At 36.2% G+C, this 25,098-nt stretch overlaps 1 protein-coding gene across 1 annotated transcript in view; it reads left to right on the forward strand.

Annotated features, from left to right (window-relative positions):
* LOC149780122 (uncharacterized) overlaps positions 1 to 25,098 on the forward strand; it is a 106,349-nt gene that overhangs the window by 43,361 nt on the left and 37,890 nt on the right. The window contains exons 6-7 of the mRNA XM_089936892.1: positions 115 to 366; positions 6,010 to 6,128. Of these exons, the coding sequence (XP_089793018.1) occupies positions 115 to 366; positions 6,010 to 6,128 (371 nt within the window). The remainder of the gene's footprint in view (positions 1 to 114; positions 367 to 6,009; positions 6,129 to 25,098) is intronic.

Raw genomic sequence — 25,098 nt, forward strand, 5'->3', positions numbered from 1 at the left:
ATTAATGTAAGCAATGGTTGAAAATTCTGATGAATTCTTCGAATATTGTTATCATTTATCAGGTAGGTTTATTTGCCATTCCTCGCTATATGCCAATCTTTTCCCTATTTTTAGATCTACCGTCATGAGATCTGTGAGAAGTATTTCAGTGAGATCCGCACTTATCTAAGTGACAAGCCTACCAGGTTTCATTTGGTTGATGAGGACTTTGCCATTGACAACACTCTTGTAGACAGCAGATTGGAGGATTTGAAGAGGAAAATTGTAGATGTGGCATCTAAGCAGTCATACTGGGGTGAGGACATCCCCACGCGGTGGATTCTTCTGGAACAGGAGCTGATGAGGCTTAAGGCTGCTGGAGTGAAGGTACACATTAACACACACAGTTTAATACATCTATGACAAAAGTTTCATTTTTGGATTTGGAGGAATATTATCACCACTAGTAGATTTTCTCCATAATTATTATGTTATATATTTTGTAATTGACCTTAGCCCAAAATCAAGTTCATGGTCTACCTGACCTGTGATATTTATTTTGTAAACAACACAGTACATAGCTAATAATTTTATACGATTGTAGATTAAATATTTGGATCATTATTGACAGAGGTAAATATGTTTATTTCTGAGTGTAGGATATTAATTTTTCACTTCGAAATTCCTGAACTTGTTGACAACTTTGAATGTTTTAGAAAGTTATCAGACCTACATTCTGGCTTTATTATTGTGTCTTAGGTTTTTATGTCAGTCTTGTTTGCTTGAGAAATTGCTTATCTTAACATCTGAAGTGCAATCAGTATTTATTTTTGCTGTGTTCAGGTTTTTGTTGTTGTTGTTGTTGTAGGGTTTAACGCCATTTTTCAGCACAAGAGAGGCTATATATGGCAGCCAGTGTAACTGGTGGAGGAAGAACCCTGGAAAACCCCGGGTAGACCCACCGACCCACAAGAAGCTACTGGCAAGCTTTCTCATGTACCCACATTAGCCAAGCCTAAGACTTGAACCCACGCAGACAGAGGTGAGATGGCAGTGATCTGGAAATGTGAGCGCTTTAGACCACTTGGCCACTCTGGGCCACTCATTTTTTGTTTGGGTGGATTTAGTTTTGTAAATTATTCACTGAATTACAAAGTGCTGATTAATACTTCTTGGACTAATTCATTAATTTGGAATTATAGTGAAATTAGTCAAGGACATTTTGGTTTATATTATTTCTGGACATCAAAAGATTGTTAACACATTGCCACATTTCAGGTCATAGGCAGATTAGCACACCAGAGACTACAGGCACATCAACACATTCAGTATTGGAATTTATTTGGAATACCACTGCAGTTCAATTGGAATTCTATAAATTTGGACTTGTTATAGAACTGTTAGGACTATTTCGATTTTAATTGTCAATATTTATGGCCTTTCCAAATTTCACTCTGTATTCTAAGGAAATATATAAATTATTGAATGCTACAGAACCTGTTGGTTTCACTCTTTTGTTTTATTTAGTTAAAACTGCAGATTCTTAACAACGTAGAGAAATCCAATCTTTATTTGAAATAAGGTTCATACAACCCAGTATTTTGTGATAGATTTAGTATACAGAGAAGTCCACTCTTTATTTGAAATAAGTAGCATGGTAGCCAGTATTTTGTGATAGATTTAGTATACAGAGAAGTCCACTCTTTATTTGAAATAAGTAGCATGGTAGCCAGTATTTTGTGATAGATTTAGTATACAGAGAAGTCCACTCGTTATTTGAAATAAGTAGCATGGTAGCCAGTATTTTGTGATAGATTTAGTATACAGAGAAGTCCACTCTTTATTTGAAATAAGTAGCATGGTAGCCAGTATTTTGTGATAGATTTAGTATACAGAGAAGTCCACTGTTTATTTGAAATAAGTAGCATGGTAGCCAGTATTTTGTGATAGATTTAGTATACAGAGAAGTCCACTCTTTATTTGAAATAAGTAGCATGGTAGCCAGTATTTTGTGATAGATTTAGTATACAGAGAAGTCCACTGTTTATTTGAAATAAGTAGCATGGTAGCCAGTATTTTGTGATAGATTTAGTATACAGAGAAGTCCACTGTTTATTTGAAATAAGTAGCATGGTAGCCAGTATTTTGTGATAGATTTAGTATACAGAGAAGTCCACTCTTTATTTGAAATAAGTAGCATGGTAGCCAGTATTTTGTGATAGATTTAGTATACAGAGAAGTCCACTCTTTATTTGAAATAAGTAGCATGGTAGCCAGTATTTTGTGATAGATTTAGTATACAGAGAAGTCCACTCTTTATTTGAAATACGTTTCATGGATTCTTAACATGATAAGATTTCAATTAATACCTATCAGTTATTAATACAGCAATCCCAACTTGATTTTATATTGCACCATGCATCATATGCTCCAGATTATGTAGAAACTCTAAACACATTTTTACTTTACACATTATTCAGTGTCCACTTATTTGTTTTGTGCAGCTGGAGTCCATCAGGATCAACACAGTTAAGGCATTTTCTTCAAAAATATGTATTTTACAGGATTTTAATAAAAGTTATGCCAGATTAATATTTGTCAAGTTCAGGTTTTGAAATTGGTTCTAAACGCACTCTGGTTTGTGGATGTTTGAAATTCATTATGGTTATTTTCAACAAAAAGTCTTGATCGTAATCTTATATTTACTTATGTATGTTTGTTTTGGATTTTTAATGTAGCTTTAACAATTTTCAGTCATATCTTTATGATGTCTGCAGTATAACAGTTTATAGTGATGTCTAGCACTGGGTCATCATGCTGCAGACATGTAGCATCATGTCCCACCCATTCATATTATCTTGTCACCAGGGTAACCAGTCCTGACATCAAACTCTTTATAATGAGCACAGAGTGAGGCAGGTGCTAATACCATTATTATAAGTCTTTGGTATGACTTGGCCGAGTTCAAATCTGCATCCTTCCGCATCTGATGTGGACATGTTAATACCAATATAATACAAATGCATGCTGTAGTATTACCAATAGAATACAAATTTACACTGTTGTAGTACCATTAGAGTACACATGCATGCTGTGTTTGTACCAATGTTGTACACATGCATGCTGTGTTTGTACCAATGTTGTACACATGCATGCTGTGTTTGTACCAATGTTGTACACATGCATGCTGTGTTTCTACGAATAGAGTTTTTATGACTATATAGTCTTAAACTAAGTAACAGAAAAGAGTGAAAACAAACAGGATTTGTCAAATGGAACAAATAATTTATTTCCCTAGAATACAAAGTGAAAACTTAAATAGAACTTATAGTATTTTGAGTTAAATTCCCAAATAGTCTCAAAGTTCTATCAGAAGCCCAAAAATATAGAGTATTCCAAATGAATTCCAGTTTCATTTCATATGAATTTAAAACTTGAATATGCTGATGTGCCAGTAGCCTGGAATAGTGCTGAGGTGCTAACAGTCTTGATGTATTACAATAATATAATCCAAAATATCCTTGAATGAATTCACAATAATTTCTAAAATAGTAATTTAGTGCTAGAGTCAAAGAGCACTTTGTAATTCCAATGAGATATTTAAATAAATAAATCCTCTCAACTGAACACAACTTGATTCCCCTCAGACTGATGTTAAGTTATGGAATAACTAATTCTGAAGTAAACATTATCTATATAAAAAATTGACACAGTTTCAGAACCAGGATGAGGGTCACCTTAATGGAAATTTCCATCAAACTGTAAACAGAATTTGTTTCTAGAAAATTCTAAGGTCAGAATCAAGGCTATATCTAGAACTTGGATATATTATACCTGATTACCGTAATATATAAACTAAAGTCATAAACAATTATTAGCTATATTATATTTTCATTACAACAACAACAACCAAAAACTGTCCTGAATTACTAACCAAGGTCAACCACACAGTTTACATCAGAGAGCACACATGCATACTGTCAAAGAATTGTATACATCTATAATTTTATTTAGAATAAATACTTGTACTTGGGTATCATTTTTGTTGTACAGCATTACCCTAGGGTGATTTATGTATATCACATATTATTTCCAAACAGTGAGTTTGGTTCATCCTATGCTGCATGAGCAAAGTGCTTGCAATGGAAAAACCAATATTCCTCAAGCACACAGACGACCTCCAGCTGTAGAGCTGATTGACTGGTTGGATTGATTGGTTGATTTACTGGCGGAATGTTTAACCACTGATTGACTGGTGGGTTGACTGACCAGTGATTTTCTTATGGTTGATTGACTGGTTAGCCAAGTGTTGTGCTGGGACAGTTACGAAGTGACATGCTGTATCTCCATATATGCACCGGATTGTAGGTGTCGTTTAGCCATGAGTTAATTTGGGTTCTGTTATACCCGATGTGCTGCTGTTGGAGAGAAGATTGGATGGAAGAAGAGAAAGGTTGTTTATTGGTGATGAACCAGGGCTTCTGGACCAACAGGTTTGCAGAAAACAAATGATTGTACAGATCTTTAGGCAGACCATCAGTGGTGGCTACTCAACCTCCTGATATAGCATTGGGGCTGAGAAGATGTTTTGCATTTCATTATTTGAATGAAAAACTTGTGTATTTCACTATTTGAGTGAAACACGGCATTTTACTATTTGAGTAAAGCATATCATATTTCATACATTTCACTATTTGAGTGAAATGCAGCATTTTACTATTTCAGCAAAGCATATCATATTTCACTGAACTATTTTTACAGTGCATTACATTATCAGGTTCGTGCATATTGTGTTAATTGTCCAACATTTGGATCTTGTATACGCATGAATTTAACATAATTTTTTCCATTGAATCATTCATAAATAAACATTTTTGTATTTTTGTTACCATCATTAGTCTTCTTTATAATTAGACCCCCAACCCGGTTATCTTGCTACATATACTGTGTTAGTGCCAATAGAAATCACATCCATGCTGGGGTAGGATCAATAAAGTACACATACATGCTGTGTTTGTACCAATAGAGTACACATGTATCCAGTAGAGTACACAAGTATGCCTTGTGTGTACCAAAAGACTGCACATCCATACTGTGTTTATATCAAAAGAGTACACTTGCATTCTGTTACAATGGTAGTACTCAAAGAGTACACATGCATGCTGTTTGTACCAGTAGTTGTACCAAAATAGTAGAGGATTTATGGAAACACTTTTGAGGTAGTTGACTTATATAGAGACTGCTTTTCTAACTCAAAAGTCATGTTTTTCCACATGCATTAAATGTCATACTTTTTATTGTTTGTTTTGTCAGTAAATTTACATGGAGTTCCTATCAAATAAATTAATGAGTTGGTAGTACCACGTGTATATTTACTGGTCATAGACCAAAAAAGCGTATGGGATAGTATGTTGTCTGTCATCCATCATTTGACTTCTTTCTGACATTGGATTTCCAGTATGGCTGCCACTGTTTTCACTGTGTTGGCTGTCTTGAAAATATTGTTATCTCTACTTTCAAATATATATCTGTAATATCATATGGTTTTCATCAATTTATGATATCTAGTTTGTCCTGATTGAAAATGGTGCAAGTTGTACATCGAATATGGCTGCCATGGTAACGTTTTTTTAAAAAAAATCTTTTGTCGTTACTCTTCCTGAACAGATGATCATTATGACCTGGGGTTTTCACCAAAAAACTTCTGATGATGTCAATTGTTTCCCAAACGAAAATGGTGCCAATTTGAATCCAATATATGCACCACAGCAGCTAATTTGAAATCATTTATTGCTCAAGAATACAAGATATGATTTCAACACTCAGCAGTTGACAGAAAAAAATATTTTTTTCTTAAATTTCTGGAAATTCTTTTTGCCAATTAGAGCATCAATCCCTTCTAGGGACTCTTCTTTCTCATAGTCACAAATGCAGATCATGAAAGTAAAATTCAAAAAAGAAAAAAGCCTCTGTGAATTCAACAAAGAAAACAAATCACTAATAGTATTTTTTTATTTCTTCAAACTACAGGTGATCACTCGTAGCTTATTGGAAGACTTGAACCAGGAAGGAGCTGTACCAATAGCCACAGAGGAACTGGATTTTTTTCTTCGATTTGAGCATAACATTGGCACAATCCTTTACTTCAGGTGAGATTGGAATTGAATTGCCTTTGTTATTATTTCTTACCATGAGTTAAATGCAGATCATTCTTCAAGTGAGAATGAAGATTATAATTGCAGGTAATTAATTTTATGTAGAGCATAATATACAATTACAGGTAATTAGATTTATGTAGAACATAGTATAGCCAGATTTCTAGTGTGACATACAGGCAAGATAAATGTAATTAGCAGTTTCATTAATTTACCCATGTTTTTATGCATATATCCCAATGGTTATACAGGAGTGTACATACCCTGCATACCCATATTTGAGGTATCTCAGTGGGTGAACAATATCAGTTTAGCCAGATTTCTAGTGTGACATGTAGGCAAAATAATTATATTTAGTAGTTTCATTGATGATTTACCCATGTTTTTATGCATATATCCCAATGGTTATACAGGAGTGTACATACCCTGCACACCCATATTTGAGGTATCTCAGTGGGTGAACAATATCAGTTTAGCCAGATTTCTAGTGTGACATGTAGGCAAAATAATTATATTTAGTAGTTTCATTGATGATTTACCCATGTTTTTATGCATATATCCCAATGGTTATACAGGAGTGTACATACCCTGCACACCCATATTTGAGGTATCTCAGTGGGTGAACAATATCAGTTTAGCCAGATTTCTAGTGTGACATGTAGGCAAAATAATTATATTTAGTAGTTTCATTGATGATTTACCCATGTTTTTATGCATATATCCCAATGGTTATACAGGAGTGTACATACCCTGCACACCCATATTTGAGGTATCTCAGTGGGTGAACAATATCAGTTTAGCCAGATTTCTAGTGTGACATGTAGGCAAAATAATTATATTTCATTGATGATTTACCCATGTTTTCATGCATATATATCTCATGGGTTATACATATGCGAGATATCACAGTGGGTGGGCTATATCACCTCTTTTTCACACAGCCAGATATTATCTTCATTTTAAATTTATAGAGATATCATTTTTAATAATTGTGTGATAATCAACTTTAAAAGTTTGTTTATGTTAAATAGAACAACAATTAGAAGTAAGATTAGCGCAAACGATGGATGCAAGGAATTTAATTCTTGCAACACCTTTCGAAATATGAAAACTTCCAGCAGCTATTCCACTCATCAGATAGACATAAGAAAATCCAGTAGAGATTAGATTAATGTTATTTTGCTGAGAGAAAAGGTAACAAAAGCACAACATTTCAATCTAATTTAATAAAAATTTGGAAATATTAAGTTAACTTTGTGATTATAATACAGTGCACGTACTGCATAGCAGAGAGCGGTGGATTATGATTTGGTTCTTAGTGCATGTGGTCAGTTCCTGTGATATTATGCTGGGTTTAGGTGGGGTATACAAATTGTTTTTATACAATTAGTGAATATCTAAGTTAGCTATGTATATGCCCCTTCAGACAGCAGACTGTGATAGGAAAATTGTACATTACAACCATAAAGAACAGTTTCCCAATGGGCTGTTAGCTATGTATATGCCCCTTCAGACAGCAGACTGTGATAGGAAAATTATACATTACAAACATAAAGAACAGCTTCCCAATGGGCTAAGTTAGCTATGTATATGCCCCTTCAGACAGCAGACTGTGAAAGGAAAATTGTACATTACAACCATAAAAAAAACAGTTTCCCAACTGGCTAAGTTAGCTAAGTATATGCCCCTTCAGACAGCAGACTGTGAAAGGAAAATTGCGTCACATAACAATGTTCATAGATGGATAAGGCACATGTTAAACTTATAAACAATCAGCAGATTAATGCTTATATAACTTAGTGACATCTTTAAAAGATTTTGGTATCAGCAGAGTGGAGTAGGAAGAAAAAATTGAAGTGCTAGGTGTACCTATTGAACTTTGGCTGTCTCTTCCTTCACCTCCTTTATTTTACTTCCCCTCTTTTGGCGAGCAAATCCTGGCGGCTATTCTGTAGTAGTCAGCAAAGCACTGATTCAAGAAAGAGAAATTTTGGCAGATTTGGTTTGATGCTTTATGGCACAGCAACACAAGTAGGTTATTTAGTGCCAAGGCAATTAGAATAAAAACTTTGACAAAGCTCTTGTTAATGACAAAGCTTTATTTGGAATAGTGATATCCATGAGACAGTACCTAGTAGCTAAGGAAAATTGTATGTGGCAAGTATTAAGTACAGTTTCCCAACTTATTCAAGCTGTCTAAGCTTGCTATGCATATGCCCATGCAGATAGAAGACTGAACACGGTATTCTCAGCCCATAACAATATTATTATACAGATAAGTACAGATTAACCTCAGAAACCATCAACATATTAATGGTTATTCAACTAGAGGAGACGTCTTTTAAGGATTTTTATTTCAACAGAGGTTTAACAGAGTGTAGGATGCAAAAAGAGGGGCAGGTTATATGAACTTTAACCAGAAAGCAAGAGATGAGATAAGTGCTAGCCACTTGGTTAAATGGTGTTGCATACAGTGACCTCTTATAGAAACAGGTATGCCTTATGAAAATGTCGGCTCACGAAATACATGCAGTTCCCATGATCCTTGCATTCAGATGTATTGTGTTCATTTGGGACATAGTGTAGTCAGTTGGATGGCATGCCCAGGCCACATTCTGCAGCTATTGTTTGCTATACAGGGCCTCACAACGTATCTTTATCAGGTCAGTGGTAGCAACACAGACAGTAAACACTCCTCATTCATGACAGCATAAGCTCTGAACCAGGCAACATTGACCTCTTTCACTGGATTCACCTTGAATTTTTTTTATAGAGTGAGACCATAATCAATTGCAGAATCCCATACCTGTATAAACTAAGGTCTTCCACTGAGCTAACTAACATGTACGATAATTTCTTCTGTTGATAATGTAGTCATGGTCCTCCTGAGTGACATAGATAGCAGTGAGATACTCAGCATTTTCTCCTCCTGAGTAACATAGGTAGCAGTGAGATGCTCAGCATTTCCTCCTCCTGAGTGATAGGTAGCAGTGAGATGCTCAGCATTTCTTCCTCCTGAGTGACACAGGTAGCAGTGAGATGCTCAGCATTTCTTCCTCCTCTCACTTATTCTCCTAAGATAATGTGATGAGGTTGTAATTGCCAGAGAAAGCACATTTTCTCCTTATCTGATCATATTACAAATAAGCCATCCCACCTTTCTGCACAGTGTGAGCATCCTTTAAGGTATCATGTGCACGTAAAACACTTGTTTAAACTGGATATAGTGGTAGCCAGCTGGCAGGCAGCAAGGGGAGTTAACCTGTAAGAGTTGCTTCCCTTTATCAATATAGAACTGGCGCAGCATTAATGGGTGGGCTGGATTCAAAGGTATCAATGAAAGTTGCTCTAATATAATGTGATCAGGTAAGTATTACATGCATAGGAGAAATATAATTTACTAAAACAAAAAAAAATTTTAGTATATTGTTCTGGGTGGCCATAAGATGGTGCCCTACAGTTTCGTATTCTGCATAGGGTTAGATTTTGAAGGAAAAAAATTCCCAGGTTTTCCTCACTGGATATGCATGCTATTTGAAAAAAAAAACTTGTATATCCTAAGTATTGTTTAAAGAACTTTTAATTCCCTTTATTTTTGTACATGATTCATTTGGGTTATAGAGTATACAGCTTGGTCTTTGGAAGTGTACCTATAAAAATATTGCTAGTTCTGTTTGGTCATTTTGTCTTCCTAGACTTCCGAGGTAAATTGTAAAAAAAGAACGGAGCCAATAACTTTTTTTATATCTTGTTATATATTCATTGCACTTTCAGAGGCTGATATTTTCTAATCGGGCAAATGTTTTTTTCCTGTTTTAATAACTGCTAAAGATAGTATAGTTTAGGCCAATTCAGGCTGATTTTTGAGCACATGGGAATAGTTATTTTGGTTATATGTGTGCTTAGCTCATGTACAGTTTCCATAAGTACATTATCCAAATAATTTTCTGCCACAGTACATGAAAGTAACATTGAGGTATGCCAACATTCTGTCCACTTTGCATGTTGCAAATGCAAACAACTTCACCTTGCAACTGTCACTCTCAGAAGTTCATGTCTGTAGAATGCCCCAAAAGGTCGAAAGTGCTCATCTTTACCAATCGCTACCATGACACAAATCTTTGTATAGGTTCAAGTCTCAGGCTCGGCCAATATGGTAAGTGAGAAGGCTTGCCAGTTGCTTCCCATGGGTTTGTGGTGTTTCCTGGGGTTTTCCCAGGTTCTTCCTCCACAAGGTATTCTGGCCACCATGTATAGCCTATTATGTGCTGTAAAATGGCATTAAACCCACAACAACAACAATGTTTTCATATCTTCAGTACAAACCACATACCAGTGAAGTTTTATTTTTTACTAAGGTAAATTCAGCACATACAGGCTTAATTGACTAGTCATGCCTTTGCTGAAAAGAGAAGCATAACTGAAACAAGGGGGAAGTAGTTTACAGTTTAGTTATTGTAAATTATTTCTGTGTTGTATGCATTATAGAAATTAGCAATAATAATGTTATTAGACATAAACATGTGATAATAATAGGGGTGAAATAATTCATTGATATATTGATGCATCAGTACTTTTGCTGAAGCTATACGCATATCGATACAAGAGACGGAGAATCGATACAAAACGATACTTACCATGTTTAAGTTATTTTAGTCTTCAGCAGTCATTAATTTTTATTAGTTGATTTGTTATTCTGTAAACTTATAATCCATCTAAAACAGCATTTGCAGTCACAGGCGCTCATGTTTCTTAGTAAAAACGAAAAAGGCTATTTGAGAATACCCATTTGCCATCTACAAGTTAACGCAAAGCAAGTGTCTATTTGCATGGCTGCCATGTGGCTACTTTTGAAAAAAGTATTTGCATGTTTGCCATGAGACCAGAACAGAAAAGACTATCCACATGGCAGTAAGTAAATGCACTAGTGACGAGTCTGAAATATTCCAATTCAAAGCGGATTGCTAGCCTGGTTCCCTACATATATATATATATATATATATATATATATATATATATATATATACATACATGAATATGACAGGGGACCAGTTTAATCAAACAAACCACAATCTTTTGAATCAAGTCAGGTTGCCGCCAGAAGTTAAGATACAGACTTAGAAGAAAAAGAAAAGGAAAAAAATCTGTGCACACCCCCCCCCAGCTTGAAAGACATTCTTGCTTTGATTAGAAAAATTAAAACATTATATCGATTATATTGGGTACCTATTGATTTTGTTGAAGCAAAAAATATTATTCTTGTTCAAAAGAAAATCTCAAGCACCCCATGGTCAGTTACTTTTGAGTAATAAATTGAAGGCCATTTGTACAGGACTTTATGATGTACGGTTGATGGCCTGTACCATTTGCCGCACAATCATTACTTATACTTTATTGTGTTCATTATTTTGTGTAATGATTACAGTAGAAGTCAGTACCAAAGAGTAACCATAAAGTAACGATTGTGCATTAACTGGTTCAGATACATAGATGAATGAAAACAAACTCAAACAATTTTTGGCAAGTCATTGTGAGTAATTTTCTACAAGAGATTATGGATCTAATGGTAATAGACCTGCTAGTTGTGTTACTGCAGAAGATAAATCAGTGAGAGTGTAACAGTGTACATTTTACCTACAATCATTTTAAAAGAAAAACGGACGATCAGGTATACAGCAGACATAAGAACAGCTTTAAGTAAATTATTTATACAACAGGCGGCCATGCGATTAGTCTTTCAGAATTCAGGTATATGGCAGCTTTGCGAATAGTCTTTTCAAAAGCGGCCACACGGCAGCTATACGAATAGTCTCGGCCTAACACAAAATGACATGGTTCGTAATCTGGCGCCCCCATCCCCATTCTGTGCTAATTATTGTAATCCAGAAGTATGTTCAACATACATTCCAGAAATGTTCCACATGTAATGAAATACTTCACTCATTTAATAACCACCTCCAAACAAAAATTTCTACTTTGAATTGTATCTTGACTACTTTAGGCAATTTGAAAGCTACGCTACCAGTTGGTTGCATAGTGGAATATGTTACATTGAATTCGCATTTGTGGTAATTGCTTGTTCTGGTCCAGATTCAACATTAACCACCAATCGGAAATCAACTTAGCTTATTCTCTGCATGACAAACATGAAGTACTGGCAGAGCAACAGAGTCTTTATGGAAAAGTCATTAGATATGTTAAGTACTTATGTGGAGATGCTGTCAGGGTGTATCATTGCGCGAATCGTGTGAAATTTGGTTCAAATTTGCATGCTTCGAGAACAGAGAAATGCGGGTACTCCCGCAAATTCGTTGAAAGTCCCAAATATGAAAATGTGCTAGGTGAAGTATACACTTTTTATTTAACCATTCTTGTCCCAACATGTTTTTCGGATAGCAACTGTTCCACATCTGGGTTCCTCAAGCATGACACGAATGGTTGTGAAACTAAATTTGATTAGCACAATGTGCCCAGGAATAAGCAATATGACATAGTTTGAAACCATTCATGAAGAAAGTTTTACAAATGCATGTTTAAAATAAGGGCTACCTAGTAAACCCAAAATGTCTGCTTCCCAGCGAGGTTCATTATGACTTCGTTTGGCAAATACTTGCTAATGATAGTGATGATGACAATAATTTTTAAAGTTATGAAGTATATCAGATTATTGGAGCTGGGAAGATGTTAATGGATATAACAGTAAGTGATTTTGAAATGGTGTTAAATACAAGTCAGATGTACATGCTGAATGGACAAAAATAGACGGCATAACCCTTTCAGTGGTATTTCAAAATTAAATGTACAAAGGGCAGAATACTGAGCCTAATTAAAATACAGACAGTTTAAAAGTATAATACAATTTTCATTTTTTTTAATTAATGAATTATGCCCTGCGGATCATATGCTACAAAACCATATACATGTATCCATATCAGGGTTAAGATACATTGAATAAAATAAGGGAAAAAAAAATGAAATTAAGAAGTAAAGATATTAATTTCAGCACCTCTGTATGCACAAGCATTGATGGACTAAATACTCATATACAGCATTGTAGAACAGATAAGAAATTTGGCATAGTAGTCAGTGAACTACTGATTTTAAAAAAGGAAGTTTATGTTAGTGAAAAATCCTTTTTAGGAGCAGATGTATCCAAAAGATAATATCTGTGAGCTCTGGAAAATTGTACAGTCACAAAGATCAGTTTCCCAACATGTTCAAGCTGACAAAGCTAGCTATGTATATGCCCCTTCAGAAAGAATCACAGAACAATATGGTTATAAAGAAAAGAAGCAGAGTATGCTCAGAGGTAATTAACAGATTAATGTTTATACAACTGGAGGTGACATCTGTCAAAGTGGAGCAGGAAGAAAGAGACATATATTGACCTATGACCATTTCTTCCTCATCCTCCTTATATCTTTGATAAAGAGGAAGGTCTCTTTTTAGATAAAATCTGTCCGTCACTCCTTAAATTGTACATGGGAACAAATATGGAATTTTTATTTTTATGCAGAGATATTTAAGCAGTGAATGAAGGGGCTGATGCAATAAATGAAATTAGCATAGAATGAGCTATGGGACAGATTTCAAACTGCTCAAGTTTATCACCTTGTGCAAGTTAAAAAATTGTAGAATAGGACTGGGTGTGGTCAGTTGTTTTCCTTCTTCACTAAGTTATAAAATAAACAACACCAACACGTAGAATGTGTGACCAGTTTCTCTTTAATGCTTCATCAGACTGAATTCAAAATCATTGCTTACGTCATTAAATATGTTGTTTCTAAGTGATCAATGAAATAAACAATGACATAAACAAGATGACATCATAGCTTACATTTTTAACGTAATTATCTAATACTTTAACGAATAATTTACATGGAGATGTGCACATACAGCAAAGATTAATGATATCTTAATACATAAAAATATATATAAAACTGGATCTTAAAGATACATATATCTCTACTGACAACTATATATACAATTTATTAACAAATAGAGAAACAGTTTTAGTAATATTTGTATTATGTATTATACAGGCTTATTAGAAGTAAAGAAAACAAATTAAAAACCAAAAAATTAAATAAATAAATAAATACAAAGATAAATATATATAACATATATACTAATATAATCTTTATAGCTGTTAAAGTGGTTATCAGAACTCAATTTATATAATAAAAATATAATAAAAATATGGTGTGCATTACGCTTACTATCAAGTATTTTATAAATAATTAATCATATTATATTCAAAATTAATCACAAATTCAATTTCATTTTTAAAGAATTAGTAAACTTATTTTTATGTTATTAGATTATACTTTTACCAATTAAGATTTTCTGCAAAGTAAAATAATATGAAATATTCATATCTAATTGTAAACAGGGGACATAATTTAGAAAGAAAAAAAATTACTAAATGTCATATAGTGTTTTTGAATTTAGACCTTTTGGATATACCGTATTAAGACGGTGAATCCAATAGGTTTCCTTTAGTAGACGTTCCATTTCAGAATCAGCTTTAACAATAGGTTGGAAGGTGAAATCTTGTAATGTATGGGAATTTTTTTTAAAATGTGCGGCAACATGAGATGAAAATGATTGATCGATATAATTTTTTATATCTGATCTATGTTGGTTCATACGTTAAGACATTTGTTGACTGGTTTGTCCAACATATTGGATGCCACATTTTTTGCATGTTATCAAATAAATAACATTTGATGTTGCACAATTAATGTCACAACGCATATTAAAAGTTTCTTTCGTATTATTACTATTGAAAGAAGTATTTTCATTAATAAATGAACAGTGTGAACATCTAGGTCTATTACATTTAGTTGATGATCCTATTTTATATGATGGTTTTTCTAATTTGGAATTAGTTAGGAAATCTTTAAGATTTTTAGTCCTTTTATAAGCTAGTGTGGGTTTTCTTTCATGTAGCGATTTAACACTTGCTTTACATGATAAGTTTAATAAATCCCAATATTTATTGATAATCTTACCTATATTAGGCAAACTTGGATTATATTCAATAACAAAAGGAATGATATCTTCATTTCTATTTTTGATTTTATATTGTAAAGATTCAAGCTGTGTAAGAGAAGATACCTTTTGGAAAGCAGTATTAATGATGTCAGTAGGGTAATTTCTATTTAAAAAATGCTGACCTAGCTCTGTCAAAGATGATTTAAAAACAGCATCATCCGAAATAACTCTTCTGTATCTTTTTGCTTGACTATATGGTATCCCATTTTTACATGATTTAGGATGGCATGAAGAATATTCAACATATTGATGAATATTCGTGTTTTTAACATGAACCATGGTAGTAATTTCATTATTTTCATTTTTCATGACATCAGCGTCCAAGAATGAAACTTTAGTTTTAGAGACATTGAATGTAAATTTTATTGTTGGATGTAATTTGTTTAAATTGTCTATAAAGTAATAAAGGTCTTCTAATGAATAACTCCAAATCATAAAAATATCGTCTAAAAACCTTAACCATACATCCGGTTTTAAGAGGCATTTATTTAGAAAATCATTTTCTAATTTTCCCATAAATAAAGATGCATAAGCAGGTGCCATAGGACTACCCATTGCTGTTCCCATTTTTTGGAGATAGTTTGTATTACCAAATTGAAAAAAGTTATTTTCGAGCACAAGTTTTATCAAATCACAAATGTGTTCTTTTGATAGTTTATATGTAAATTCGTTATCTTCAAGATAATATTTACACGCTTCGATACCATCATTGTGTGGTATATTTGTGTAGAGTGAAACCACATCAAGTGTAACAAGGAATGAATTTTCAGTTAGTTTCGGTAAAGATTTCAATTTGGTAATGAAATCAAAAATATCTTTGACGTATGAAGGTAGTGATTTCATTAGTGGTTGTAAAATGTGATCAATATATTGCGATATATTATTTGTAACTGAGTTGTATGTAGAAATAATGGGTCTACCTGGATATCCTAAAGGTAGTGACTTATCAACCGCTTTATGTATTTTTGGTAAAATATAAAACTGAGGTGTGCGTATTTTATTTGGGAAGATGTCTAGTTCATCATATATGGAACAATTGTGTACAGAGATTTGATTAATACATTGGCTTATTTTTTCTTTCGTTTCTTCAGAAGGATTATAGGAAAGTTTTGTGTAATATTCTTCATCATTTAATTGTCTTTCTACTTCTTTAATATAATCCTCCTTATTCATTATTACTATGGTGCTAGACTTATCCGCTTTTTTAATAATAATGCTTTCATCTTGCGATAAGCTACGTAAAGAATTTAATTCTTCTTTAGATATGTTTGTAAAATGTTTTCTTTTAGGACTGCTATTTAAAATTCTTCACTAACAAATACAAGTACCTATGGCTACAACAGTCTTTTGCATCAAGTAAAATGTGATAGATTTTGTTGGTATTTAACCTTATTCCCATGCCCGAATTTGTTCTAGATGAGATTTTCTTTGCTCGAGAAATTTGCATTATTTCCGCTGTTGTGAAGATAACATAGTAATGTCTTCCAAGTGTAACTGAGTCACAGAATTGGTAATATGATGTTTTCAAATCATTCATGTTGTACAAAACAAAGGGAGTTAAATGAAGCCACCATTAAATGGCATAAAACATTGGATAAAACTCACTGCAACCAACAGGTAGTCTCTTTGAAAGTATTGTTATCTTCTCATCATTGAGAATTGCATGTAACAATATGATAACTATATCTTTATCTATAGTCTGCATACTGAAAACATCATTCCTTCTAAGCGAATGGTAGATGTGCATGCTATGCGTGCTGCATTGTGCAAGCATTATGGTGACTTGGGCAGACTTTTTGGATCTTCGTTGATTGCTATGCACGGGGATGTCTCAGCAGCTGCATGGCCATGCGTGCTCGCAGCTTAGAGGAAACGTTGACTCGAAATAGGATCAGAATGTCAATATACATGAAAGGGCCCCACCTACCTTCCAAAGATGGAAAAACCATCAAGTTATTTTGTGTATCGATATGTATTGTATCACAGGCTTTGTATCGTGAATCGTATTGATATGTGGCCCATGTTTGTCATTTCACCCCTGGATAACAATATTACTAAAATTGAGGGCCCTGATGGCCAGGTGGGCTAAAGCACTCACCTTTATAATCACTGCCATCTAACCTCTGTCTACATGGGTTTGAGTCTTGGTCTCAGCCAGTGTGAGAAACTGTGCTGGTAGCTTCCCATGGACCAGTGGTTCTTCCTTGGGTTTTCATATATAGCCTGTCATGTGATGAAAATGGCATTAAACCTACAATAACAACAACAGCAACATCATTTCCTTACAGTATAAAAAGTGAAGAATAAGGCATAAACTGGATTTTTGCTGGGAATACTAAAAAGTGTAGGCATATTATTTGCTAAGAGTTTATAGTGTGATGTATGTATGTATGTATGTAATCATTAGAGTTTGTTTTTTTTGGTTTCAATTATACTTTTAACACATTATTGGTTTTATATTGTTGGGGAATGGGAGCTCAGTGTCTTTCCCAAGGATATCCTAGGCAGTCAACCAATACACTGTGACAATATGTGTATTGTATCAGTAGTGTAGTATCATGATAGTATTTGCACTGTCAATACACATTGAAGATGGGTGTATTGTATTAATAAAGGCATGGTGTGTTGATAGGTGTATTGTGTGATGATATATGTATTGTATCAGTAATATAGTATCATGATAGTATATACACAGTCAATACACAGTGTTGATAGGTGTATTGTATCAATAGTATAATATCATGATAGTATATACACAGTCAATACACAATGATGATATGTGCATTGTCTCAGTAGTGTAATATCATGATAGTATATACACAGTCAATACACAATGATGATATGTGCATTGCATCAGTAGTGTAATATGACAGTATATACACAGTCAATACACAATGATGATATGTGCATTGCATCAGTAGTGTAATATGACAGTATATACACAGCCAATACACAATGATGATATGTGCATTGTATCAGTAGTGTAATATCATGATAGTATATACAAAAGCAATACACAGTGATGACAGGTGTATTGTATCAGTAGTTTAAGATCATGATAGTGTATAAACAGTCAGTACACACAGTTATAGTTTCATTTTAGTATAATGGTAGTCTCTCGAGTCGAGGAAGACAAGTTGTGCGATCTCATTCAACGGTGGACGTGCATGTGGCTTCTGAGTCCAAATTCCGATGCACACAGGCGGTTGCAGGTGGGGCATGGGACACCGGTGGTTGGTGGTATTTGTGATACAGTTCTGTGACGTCTCTCCTGAGTTGCAGCAAGACGCTGGTGGCGGACATCCTCAAAGGTGGAACAGGCTTTTCTGGTCAGCGCTCGCCAATGGCTTCTGTCTAAGGCAGTGAGCTTGAGCTGGCGGGGTTGGAGGTCTGTCCATTTGATGTTCATCTTGAGGTTGTCTTTGTACCTCTTATGAGGGCGGCCTTGGTTTCGGTTTCCCTGGGCTAGCTTACCATAGAACAACTGCTTTGGGATTCTGCTTTGATCCATGTGGATGACATGGCCAGTCCAACGAAGCTGGGCCTGGATTAGTTTGGTTTTGATGCTTGTTGTGTTGGCTCTGTCAAGGACTTCCTGGTTGGTGATTCAGTCCTGCCACTTGATCCACATAATGGATCTCTGGGAGCGCTGGTGGAATTGTTCCAGCTGACTGACATGTCTTTGGTAGAGTGTCCACGTTTCACAGCCATACAAGAGAGACGTGAGGACAACTGCATTGTACACTTTCATCTTTGTTGACAGGCGTATGTCCTTGTGCTGCAAAACCTTGGTTCAAAGTCGTCCGAGTGCTTCACTGGCTTTTTGGATCCTCGCAGTGATTTCTTTGTCCAGGGAGCCGTCACTAGATATTGTGCTGCCAAGGTATTTGAAACTGTCCACATTCTTCACCTGCGTGTCGCCAATGGTGATACAGGGTTGTGAGGGGACAGTGGTTGGGGCGGGCTGGAAGAGGACTTCTGTCTTTCCTAGGCTGATTATGAGTCCAAATAAGTTGGAGGCTTCAGAGAATCTGTCCATGATTGCCTGTAGGTGAGTCTCTTCATGGGCCATGAGGGCACAGTCATCTGCAAAGAGTGCTTCAATGATGAGTCTTTCTAGCGTCTTTGTTTTTGCAGCTAGGCGACGGAGATCAAACACTGATCCATCCAGGCGATACCTAATGTAGATGCCAATGTCAAGGTCACGGATGGCATGGAACAGTACCTGTGAGAAGAGGTTGAAGAGTATCGGAGCAAGTACACAGTCCTGTTTGACACCATTAGATATTGGGAATTTCTCGGAGGGTTCACCGTCTGAGAGAATCTCTCCAGTCATGTCAACGTGGAGGAGCCAAATGAGGTTGGTAAACTTCTGAGGACAACCAAGTTTCTTGAGTACTACCCACAGTGCATCTCTGTTGACTGTATCAAAAGCCTTTGTCAGGTCCATGAAGACTGCATACAGATTCATGTTCTGCTCAAGGCACTTCTCTTGGACTTGTCTCACTGCAAAGATCATGTCAATGGTGCTGCGGTCTGGGCGAAAACCAAACTGAGACTCAGGGAGGTTATTTTCCGACACTGCCGCAATAAGCCTGTTGAGGATGATGCGAGCAAGTATTTTGCCAGCTATGGACAGCAGGGAGATGCCTCTGTAGTTACTGCAGTCCACACGTGTGCCTTTATTTTTATAGACGGTCATGATTGATGCGTCCCTGAGGTCATTTGGCATCTCTTCTTCCATCCAGATGCTGATTAGCACATCGTGGAATGCCTTCAGAGTCTGTTCACTGAGAGCCTTGTACAACTCCGCTGGGATACCATCCTTTCCAGGTGCCCTGCCACAGTTAATTTGTTTAATGGCCCTCCTCAACTCCTCCATCGTTGGTGGAATATCCAGTTGGTCGTGCATTGGCTGCTGAGGTATTTGGCCAAGAACAGATTGGCTGACCAATGAGGGCATGTTTAGGAGCTGACTAAAGTGTTCTTTCCATCTTTCCTTAAGGCCATTCTTGTCCTTTATTAGTGTAATGCCATCTGCAGCGAGCAAGGGTGCAGAGCTGGACTTTGCATGGCTGAAGATTGACCGGATGGCATTATAGAACTCTTTGGAGTTGTTAGTGTCAGCATAGCTTTGCACTTCACCAGCTTTCTTTTCCCACCAATGGTCATGCATCTTGTGGATTTCCCTCTGAGCCTCAGCTTGATAGAATTTGAAGCAGTCTTTTTTGTTGATGGAGTTTGTGTCATTCTGCCAGTCCATGAATGCTTTGTTCTTTCTGGCAAGCAGATCTTCAATGGCATCGTTGTTCTCGTCGAACCAGTCTTGATGGATTTGCTTCTTTGGGCCCAGGGTCACCATAGATGTTTCTCTTATCGTGTCCCTGAGCTTGTTCCATTTTTCGGAGGCATTTCCACATATCGGTCCATTTGTTGACAGCTTGTCATCTATTCTCTTCTGGAAATTGAGCTTGGTGGAAGGCTGCTGGAGTTTGACAATGTTGAAAGCTGTGTGCACAAGTTTAGGACGTCTTAGGTGATGAGGGGCAATGTGCAGCTGTAGGGTAGTTCGGGCAGGTCTGTGGTCTGTCCAGCATTCTGCTCCTCGCATGGCCTTGGTGATGAGGACATCCTTGGCATCACGCTGGCGGACTATTACATAGTCGATTAAGTGCCATTGGCTAGATCTGGGGTGCATCCAGGTGTTCTTGTGTTTGTTCGCCATTCTGAACATTGAGTTTGTGATTAGGAGGTTAAATTCTGCGCATTTGCTGAGTAGGAGCAGGCCATTGTTGTTCATTCTGCCGACACCATGTTTGCCAAGCACACCTTTCCATCGACCATAATCACAGCCAACACGGGCGTTGAAGTCCCCCATTAGTATGATCTTGTCATCAGCTGGAACTGAGCTAAGTACAAAGCTGAGGTCGGTATAGAACTGCTCGATGGCTTCTGCTAGACTCGATAGGGTAGGGGCGTAGGCACTGATGATTGTTGCACAGTTGTAGTTTCATTTCAGTATTGATACACTAAATACACACTGTTGATAGGTGTATTGTGTCATGAGTGTAGGGTCATTATTATATTGATACAGTCAATACACACTGCTATGATACTGTGGTTGTATTGTGTTATTCGAGTAGTATAATGATAGCATTGATTAGAGATGGATGGTTACACAGTCTGGTCACCTGGACCCAGCTGGATTTTTCTCTAGTCAGTGTTATATATGTCCATATTGTGTATTTGACCTTGGTCAATAATTTAGGGTAGAGATATAACTGGCTGTTCACAGCTGTTTTATTTCTTTTGTAAACAACATATTGCATAGCTAACACTTGTCTTTATTTTTAGTTTATATATTAAGATTATTATTATTTGTAAGTAAAATGTGCATGACATAACACTATGTGTTGCACAGAAAACATGATTTTGGACTCCAATCCCCCAACATGGTCGTTTTCCAAAAACAAGATTTGACAATGCAACAACATACATGAGCCAGCTGTGGGCAGATGTGGGAAACTGTCATCTTCCTTCAGGAAAACCATGATTTGATAATTTGACTCGAGTGGTCATTGCATGTTTGACACTCCCTCACAGCAATGCTGATGCTGACATGTTTCAAACCTTAAATATTTTCAGCATGTTTTTTGTTTTCTAATTTCATGGTGTTTGTTTTTTGTAATCATATCATTATATGTTTTTTATGTTATAGGTGTTGTCTAATGTAAAGTGCTTAGAGCTTCTAAAGATTGGGCGCTATACAAAGTCCTCATTATTATTATTATTATTATATATGGGTAAACATGTTTACTTGACTTTGAATTCAGGATTGGTACTCCCCTCAGGAATTCTTGTGTACTTGCTGTTCGCCATGTTCTTTATTTTAGTTTTAGTAATAGTCCTGATATTGTTGACAACTTAGATTGTTCTAGAAATGAACTTTTGATCTTCATCCTGGCTCAGTAATTGTGTCTTAGTTTATTATATAAAGGTTGTGATCAACATAATTACTCATTCCATATTTTAACATCAGTCTAGTGAAATCTGACTAAACTACTATTTTGGAATTTTGTGAATTCATTCAGGAACATTTTGGTTTATATTATTGTGATACATCAAGAAAGCTAGCATATCAACTAGATTCCAGACTATTGGCACATCAGCACATTCAGTATCAGAATTAATTCAGAACACCACTGATGTTCATTCAGAATACTCAGTACTTGTGGACTTGTAATAATACTTGTAGGACTGTTTGGGATTTAATTCACAAACTGTAAGTTCCTTTTCAATTTTCACATTGTATTCCTGGGAAATAAATTATTTGTTGAATTATACAGAACTTACTGGTTTTGCTTTCTTTCTGTTACTTTGTTGAACACCATAGAGTCATAACAGAAAACTGGGGAACTTACCTAGCCTGGCAGGATTTTAAGATACAAATTTGATCTTGCCAGGTCAGGATTCCCACTCCCCCAGCAGCAATTAAATAATTTTAAAAAAACTTCTATGGTTGACAAAAATAGTGGTGAGAGAAGGGGATGGGGAAACTAGACAAGATGGCAGTAGAGAAACCTGACCCAGTAAAATCTGATCCATTCAGATACAAGTATATAGAATGGTAGTCTAAATATTAAACATTTCTGTCGGTTTTCTTTTGTCTTTCATAAACAGTACAACCATAACACATCATGTGTTAATTTGTATAGCAATAAAAACGATGAGTTTCAATCTAGCAAAACCAAAGTTAGAGATAAATCATAGTCATGTAAGTAGTATCTATATTTAAGACCCTGTCTGCAAATATCACTGATAAAACCTTAACAATGGATCCTGTAACAGTATTTCAGGTCCTATTTGCAAATATCACAGATGAAATTTTAATTGTGGAACAAATAACCATATGTAAGGCTCTGTCTGCAAATATCACAAAATCTTAATTGTGGATCCAGTACTCATTGACAAAGCCTCGTGTACAAATATTTTGTGTTTCTAGGTTCAGAATATGACAAAGGCATTAACTAAATATGCCAAAGAAAGGCGTTAACCAAATATGACAAAGGCATTAACCAAATATATCAAAGAAACTTTAGATGGTACAATTTCATTAATTAGTACGTAATGCTGCTTCAGTGCTGTTGTTTGAGATGACAGTACTGGGTGTAACATGCCATTGTTCGAGATGAGGGTACCACACACTGGGTGTAACATGCCATTGTTTGAGATGAGGGTACCACACACTGGGTGTAACATGCCATTGTTTGAGATGAGGGTACCACACACTAGGTGAAATATGCCATAGTTTGAGATGAGGGTACTAGACATTGGGTGTAACATGTCATTGTTTGAGATGAGGGTACCACACACTGGGTGTAACATGCCATTGTTTGAGATGAGGGTACCACACACTGGGTGTAACATGCCATTCTTTGAGTGAGGGTACCACACACTGGGTGTAACATGCCATTCTTTGAGATGAGGGTACCACACACTGGGTGTAACATGCCATTCTTTGAGATGAGGGTACCACACTGGGTGTAACATGCCTTTGTTTGAGATGAGGGTACCACACACTGGGTGAAATATGCCATAGTTTGAGATGAGGGTACTAGACACTGGGTGTAACATGCCATTGTTTGAGATGAGGGTACCACACACTGGGTGTAACATGCCATTCTTTGAGATGAGGGTACCACACACTAGGTGTAATATGTCATAGTTTGAGATGAGGGTACTACACATTGGGTGTAACATGTCATTGTTTGAGATGAGGGTACCACACTCTGGGTGTAACATGCCATTCTTTGAGATGAGGGTACCACACACTGGGTGTAACATGCCATTCTTTGAGATGAGGGTACCACACTGGGTGTAACATGCCTTTGTTTGTGATGAGGGTACCACACACTGGGTGTAACATGCCATTGTTTGAGATGAGGGTACTACACATTGGGTGTAACATGTCATTGCTTGAGATGAGAGTACCACACAATGGGTTTTAATTTCCACTGTTCAAGATGAGTACCACACACCATGTGTAACATGCCATTGTTTGAGATGAGAGTACTACACACCATGTGTAACATGCCATTGTTTGAGATGAGAGTACAGCACACAAGGTGTAACATGCCATTGCTTCAGATGAGGGTACCACACAATGGGTGTAACATGCTATTGTTTGAGATGAGGGTACCACACACTGGGTGTAGCATGCTATTGTTTGAGATGAGGGTACTACACATTGGGTGTAGAAGCCCCAAGTGGCCGAGTGGTCTAAAGTGCTCTCTGTTACGGATCACTGCCATCTCACCTCTGTCTGCGTGGGTTCGAGTCTCAGAGTCTGCCAATGTGGGTATGTGAGAAAGCTTGCCAGTATCTTCTCGTGGGTCGGTGGTTCTTTCCGGGGTTTTCCCAGGTTCTTCCTCCATCGTTAATACTGGCTGCCATGTTTAGCCTATCGTGTGCTGAAAAATGGCGTTAAACCCTACAACAACAACACATTGGGTGTAACATGCCATTGTTTTAGATGAGAGTACCACACACGGGGTGTAACATGACATTAAAAGAGATAATAGACCAACTCCCTGGGTGTAAGATGCTATTGTTTGAGATGAGAGTACCACATACTGAGTGTAACGCGTAATTGAGATGATGGTTCCACACATTGGGTGCAAGATTCCATTGTTAGATATGGGAGTACCACACCCTGGGTGCAAAATGCTATTGTTTAAGATGGGAGTAACACACACTGGTTGTTACATGCCATTGTTTGAGATTAGTGAACCATACACTGGGTGTAACATGCCATTGAGATAATGGTACCACACACTGGGTGTAACATGTCATCAAGATATAAGTGATACTTATTTACACTCTTGTTGATGGTTTTATCAACATTGAC

Source organism: Sinohyriopsis cumingii, chromosome 16 (genome assembly GCF_028554795.1).
Source record: "Sinohyriopsis cumingii isolate HCF-2022 chromosome 16, ASM2855479v2, whole genome shotgun sequence".
NCBI lineage: Eukaryota > Metazoa > Mollusca > Bivalvia > Unionida > Unionidae > Sinohyriopsis > Sinohyriopsis cumingii.